Genomic DNA, 7,039 nt, shown 5'->3' on the forward strand with positions numbered 1-7,039 from the left:
ATATAAACAAAGAATTACCACATTCAAAAAATTAAAAGAACAGCAAGAGAATTAGGACAAAATCGATTGGCATAAAGTTCATTGATAAGAACTTGGGTTATATTTCTCTGTTTATGAACTTTCGATCCAAAAACAAGCAGTGGACCCTAATTCATTGCAACAAAAATTAACCTTTCACTCCTGCTTTTTGTCCAAAGATTTATCACTAGTGTTATGCCTCTGGGATAGAAAACGCTTCGTGCTCTCAAGAACACCAAAGAATATTGAACCACCAATGCCTATCCACAACACTCTTGGCCCGATGCCCTGCAAGGATTTAAAGTTAAGAGCAACAATTAATTACCATATTTCATATGCCACGCTTCCCATTTAACAACAAGAACTACACTTCTATCCATTGGCACAAACACTTGTACCTTTAAAAGAGCAGGAGGCCCTTCTTCTCTTACTATAGCCTGCACGCAATCAAATACGCCTCGATACTGGTTTGTTGATCCCTGTAGAGCATGCAGATTAACATATCATACCAGCAAACGGAACAAATTCATTATGCAGGTAACCCGACTGAACATTCCGTCGATGTTCATGAAGAAGAGAACGGTTGAGCAAGAGAGAGAGTAACAAAACATACACTTATAAACGAACCTGGACCATTAACCTTGTCTTGATCACGTCCAATGGTGTAGTTATAGCTCCAGTTAGGGCGCCTACATATATATATATATATATATATATATATATATATATATATTAGTGTACATAATTAGGAGGTAATCTTCATTGCAGAATGTAATGTCGAGCACTAAGCAAATAATTCAATTGCTTCCTAGATGACCTTCGAAAAAAATTGAAGGTCCATTTCCAGTCTAGGCAACCAGAAATCCAAGAACAGTCTTTACATTTTGTGCATGAATCACAAAAATGAGTATACCGGTACAATCTACTACTAATTTCAAATTCTCCAGCAGGAGAAAACCTATTTCTTGGGAAACAAATTGAGTTCGTATTCTGCAAAGTGCACACCAAGACGCATCTAAATACAAGAGATACAGAAGCAGGCTATTAGGAAATGAAATTACCAGCAAAAGCACCAATTGCAGCATTCTCAGGATCATTCAAATCCCTCTTTGCCTGGTCAAAAGCACACCACAGAAAAGGTGTTTACAGAAGCAGTATTGTTTAAAAACACAACTCAGACCAAATTATGAAAGTCTTGGTATCAAGAAATTTGTTTAGTTATCATTTAGTTAAACCACAAAGCAAACTCATAAGGTGCACTATATATGATTAAACATGGAAAAAGAGAAACAGCTTAACAACATAGCATGACATAGTTTATCAAATGCACATTAGATTAAGAGATAAACAAGAACAAGCAGGAAAAATCAGCTAATATATTTTTGTGCGGGAAGCACTATAGAGCTGAATTCGTCCTCATCTGATAAGCAAAACAATTCATCAAGTCTCTTTCTGTATAAAGTAACTTACTGCCATCTTGTAGCCTATTCGAAGCTGTTCATAGATGCAGAACTCGATTGCATCAAATGGCAAATCTCTCAGTAAAAATGATCTATATCCCTACAAGTTCAGGATATAAAAGTTAAAAACCCATGCAGAAGAGTAAGATAAAGAAAAACCCGTCCTAAAACACTACTATTGTCAAAGATTAAAGCTTCTGAGAATTATACACAACGTATATCTGCATAGAGTACCTAATCACAGCTTAGCAATCCTCTAGATATATAAAAACATCATTAATCATTGGAAAAGGGATGGAATGAACATCTCAACACTATATGGTTGTAAGGAAAATTGATTTTCCTCTGAAGTATTGGATAGAGCAGGTATATTACCGCATAAAGACCTCTAAAACCTTCCTTGGAAATGATTAAACGAACAGCATCAGGTGGAGAAGCAAATTGTCTAGTCTGCATCCGTTGCTTGACAACCTACACTTTCAAGATACAAAGAAAATTTACCAACGCAAAATGAAAATGAAATTTTAAGGCTATGCACAAACAGCAAGAAAACGAATATAAACTCATGTACCTCTGTTGGAACACGAATAAGAGAAGCTGCAATACCTCCAATGGCCCCAGCTGTCTACACATTTAGCACCTCATAAACAAACCGGGGAAAAGGCTACAACACAATCACCTCGAGCATAAAATGTCATCCAAACAGTTATCAAACTTATAGGGACTCAGCTAATATCCAAAATTCAGGTGACACAATCCACTTCATTTCACAAAGCAAGTTTTGGTCTCAATCAACAGTTATCAGGAATTTCAAAAGAAAAAACAAGTTAATGGGAATATTGTTGTTGAGTAATGTAGGTCAAAGGTAGAAGTCATTCTGACATTTGTAGATGCCAATTAGGTCCAATGCCACAACCACCATGCCAAACAAAATGAACTCAAAAAGTTTCATAGGTCAAGTGATAAAGCGACAAACAAAGTTTGGGCCAAGGGACACTCCAACTTTTGGGTTCTCCAGACATGTAGTAGAAACGCCTTGAACCAAAAGTAAGAATCTTTCTACTATGAACTAGGATAAAAAGATTGCAGAAGAACATAATGAGCTTAATTAGGCTACCAGAAGAAATCTATGTAAAAAGATAAGGCCTTTGTTCTGAAGTACAGTGGTGCACCTACAGATCAGAATTGCTAAAATTACAAAATATCCGACTGAAGTTATCTGGCACATTTATCAGGTATTATGGCACCATTTGAAATAACACTTACTAAATCTTCTCAGGAATCGAAATTTGTTATAACACCCTTTACAGCCTATATTTTACATGAAATTTATCAATTCAAGTCCTTTCTTTGTAGGTTAAACATCTGAATTTAAAGAAGTTATATTAATGACCAGAGCTGTTTCGAGATCAATAAAAAGTGCCACAAGATATAAGCCTTACCAGATGAGCAACTGCACTGAACTTTTCAGGGAAAAGCTTCAGCAATTTTTGCTTTGTGGGTTCATATACACCAACAAAAACAGCAGATGCCCTGTAGATACAACAAGTGTGTAAAGTAGTGGTGGCATCCATAGATCCATTAATTGTTAAAATCAAATCTGAACAAACAAAAAATTGCAAAAGCAAAAGTTCATCCGTAAAAATTAAGGATGGGGCCACTGGCCAAGATTTCATCCGTTCAACATACAAAATGTTATTAGCTATTTGATTAGCAAGTGCAATACCACATAATACAAAATTATCAAGTCATGGAATTTTATAAGAACTTACGGCAGGACTCCAGCAAGGTTACCAGTCAATCCAGAATACAGGCCTCTAAGATTTATTTTTCCTCCTCCTTGAGCAGCCTACACGTATCATTATTAACAGGAATCATAACATGATATTGACAGTAAACATAGGGAGCAACTTTGTCCCAAGAATTTGAATCCTAATGGAAGAAATCATATTCGAAAATCTCACTTTCTTTTTTCCTCACAATAGGGCCTACGCAACATAAAGTATTAACCAACAAGTATTTTCTGTTTCTGTTACACATTCACATGGACTTTTACCTGTTTCAATATGTAACACACAAAATTTATAACTGAGGAACTTTCATCTGCTACTACAGATTGGATAATACAGAAAAAAGAGGGAGAGAAAAAGAAACCAAACGTCTCTCATTAGCACAATGAACAAATCAGCCCAAAAGTTTGCAGCATATATCACAATAGACCAAGAAACAAGATGTTTCCCTAGTTAATTTTCATCAGCTAAGCAGTCTAATCAATGTTTTAGAAGCGGTCAAATATAAATGCATTTTACCATATATTACTCCTTCACCCCCAACCAAACAAATTCTTAAGCTAAGATATCACAATTTTCAATTTGTTCCTTCCAAAGAAAATAACTGTCATCAAATCTCTTCACAAACATCTAAATCTTAGATTAGTACTGCAGCAAGAACTGCAAGTCAGAAAACATAATACAGATTTGATGTTTGTGAGGAACTTTCATCTGCTACTGAGGAACTGAGGAACTTTCATCTGCTACTACAGATTGGATAATACAGAAAAAAGAGGGAGAGAAAAAGAAACCAAACGTCTCTCATTAGCACAATGAACAAATCAGCCCAAAAGTTTGCAGCATATATCACAATAGACCAAGAAACAAGATGTTTCCCTAGTTAATTTTCATCAGCTAAGCAGTCTAATCAATGTTTTAGAAGCGGTCAAATATAAATGCATTTTACCATATATTACTCCTTCACCCCCAACCAAACAAATTCTTAAGCTAAGATATCACAATTTTCAATTTGTTCCTTCCAAAGAAAATAACTGTCATCAAATCTCTTCACAAACATCTAAATCTTAGATTAGTACTGCAGCAAGAACTGCAAGTCAGAAAACATAATGTACATCTAAGCTAAGAGTGCAAGGCATCTGCTTATGACACTATGAGAAACTATGATCATTAGTTTTCCATCTTAATTTGGATCCGCTTAAGTGCTTCAAATAGTTCACCTGCCTGCAACCGAGTCTTTATAGTATCAATAGGGTACAGCGCAGTCTCAACAACAACGCCTGCTGTGCCTCCTGCTATAACACCATCTGCAAAAATTTCTGTGGTATCAGAAGTGCAGTAGTTTAAAAAGTTCAGCTTAAATGCATCAAAGGAGAAAGTTTATATGAACAGGAAAAAGATAAAGAAGTAGCCAATTTTTATAAAAAAAAATTGGTTGTGATTAGCTCCTAAAAAGTATTGCAAAAGGCAACAATTTTCACAGATGCATTGCGTTAAACTTTAAAGCTCCATACAAAAGGAAAGGGGATATTGGCTAATAATATATTGTGAGAAAAATCTGTGAGTTGAATTCCCAGAACACATCATTATCAATCTTTTTTATCACCCTTATTTCAAGAAAATATAAATGGAAAAATAAAATGCTGTTTCTCACCCATTGTACATAGAGTCCTGTTAAGTGATATGTCAAGACACTCATTTGGGGTGGAGTGCAGGGATATTAATAATGATTTGGATGCCACATTTTCATTCCTAGAAAACTTTTATCCAAAGACACAAAATTCAAAGGATTCATCTGCAGTAATAACATGACACCTTTTGATTCGCCCAAGTTGGCCAATCCTGCTCTATTAACAACTAAATAGCATTTTATCTAACTTTCTTCTCAATAAATTGGGGCCATTCGAGAAGTTTCCTGATCCCACCTACAGAACAGCAATAATGCGCATTTCAATAAAGTCATGACCAAAATATGAATACTTGACTTTGGGCTTACCAACTAAAGTACGAAAGAAATCAAATGGCTTCTGTTCTTGTGTGCTTATTGATGCAAAAAACCTCTTTGGATTGAACTGGACATTTTGAATTTTCCCATTGGATCTATCTGCAAAACCAGATTGCCTGCTCAAACAAGATTGACAAAATAGAAGGAAATAAATCAATAAAATCGGCATATGAAACATGGGAACTTTCCTGAGTAAAATGGTTTTCCTCATATCATCCCAGAACCTGGAGCATTACTACATAATTAACTAAAGTAAATTCTGACATTTGTTTGGAACATTACCAATTGCCTAGTCTAGCTTAAAATGAAACTATGCAATTGCTAATAACAACCAACACCTTTTGCAATACAGTAAAAAGTGACTACTTTCTACTGCTCATATCTACCCCTGTTCAAGGCTTACATTTTATCACCACTCCCAGTTTAGTACCTTTTCTTAAACTGTTCTAAATGGTATTCCAGACAAACTTAAGCTATGAAATTCTATACATTTGGTGCCCCCTAATTACTGATGGAAATGACGCTACATCACTATTGGCATAAACTCTATACTTTCAAGAAATTAATTGTCATTAATATGCTCTTATAGATGTATATCCTACAAAGGTACCTATCTTCCAGCTAGCACAGGTTATTCTAGAAAACTATAATACTAATCCACAATGGTTTTTATTTATACTTTTCTCTTTGTTATGCACAAATTTCTACCTTCCAATTCTCATTATGTTGATTATTCAAGACCTACTATATCAAGCAAGTACCTTTTTCGTGTCATTGCATCTAAATTGCAACAACCATACAAATACAACAACAGTGCAACAGGATAATTCACCAACACATTTAACAAATGAAAACAGGGATTAAAAAAAAAACATAATTACCATTTTCCTTCCCGTAAAAAGCCCACATAATGAGTTGCAAGGGCATTAAAGTTTACAATTTTAGTAGTAAACCCAAAAAGGGGAAAAAAAACACACACACACACACACACAGACAGAGTAACCTATATGGTAGTTCAGCTAAACAAACTATTTGAAAATTGACAGGCTACAAAGAATTGTAACACAACATAAAACTGATAATCATAATTTCATCTGCACATATACATATAATTGGGCATTAAAATTGAAATGCAGAATTGAAAAATTAATTTACGTGAGGAGGGGGAGCAGTTCTTGGCATCCAAAGCTAACGTCAAAGGACCCATTGCCAATCCACACCTTCTCTCTCTCTCACCCTATAACAATCAGTTCCCAACACCAAAAAACCAAAAGCCAAAAAACAAGATAACAAATAAAAGTTTAAAGACCAAAACAGAACCAACTGAAACAGCGAAAAAAAATCAGTGAAGTCTCGGAATTTCATGAATAACCAGAATAACAATTCAAGAAGCATAAATAACAGTATGCAGATACATGACTATTGTGCTTCATATCTTACCAGTGAGTGAGAGAAGTTTTTGGTGAACTGGGAACTGGCTACCGGCCGCTTATGGCAACGTAGTCCGGAAGTGTGGGAGATAAGGACAGAAAGGATTTTGTCAAGAAAAAAAGGATGAAGCCTCAGTTTTCCCTTTTTTTTTTTTGGGTATAGGGGCGTGCGTTAAGAGCGGTCTCACGTGTTAGTTTATTCTTTATTGGAACGTAAGAATTGTGACACCGCGTGAGTTTATAAGAATGCAAGAATTGTGATTGGGTGTATTTACACAGCAAGTATTCACTCATTTCGACAATTTTTAGAAAAATTTATTTTAGAAAAAAAGAGTGAAG

General features: G+C 35.2%; 1 protein-coding gene across 1 annotated transcript; it reads right to left on the reverse strand.

Annotated features, from left to right (window-relative positions):
* Positions 1-66: 66 nt before the first annotated feature.
* On the reverse strand, positions 67-6,832 carry LOC113778028 (S-adenosylmethionine carrier 1, chloroplastic/mitochondrial). The gene is made up of 13 exons (XM_027323276.1): positions 6,711-6,832; positions 6,426-6,507; positions 5,262-5,369; positions 4,490-4,572; positions 3,251-3,327; positions 2,921-3,011; positions 2,050-2,103; positions 1,854-1,949; positions 1,489-1,578; positions 1,080-1,131; positions 646-707; positions 417-497; positions 67-306 (listed from the first exon to the last, which is right to left on the reverse strand). Exons 2-13 carry the CDS (start codon positions 6,475-6,477, stop codon positions 175-177), a joined length of 978 nt encoding a protein of 325 aa, XP_027179077.1. The 5' UTR covers positions 6,478-6,507; positions 6,711-6,832; the 3' UTR covers positions 67-174.
* Between the last annotated feature and the right edge of the window lie 207 nt (positions 6,833-7,039).

This window comes from Coffea eugenioides, chromosome 7, assembly GCF_003713205.1.
Source record: "Coffea eugenioides isolate CCC68of chromosome 7, Ceug_1.0, whole genome shotgun sequence".
Taxonomy (NCBI): Eukaryota; Viridiplantae; Streptophyta; class Magnoliopsida; order Gentianales; family Rubiaceae; genus Coffea; species Coffea eugenioides.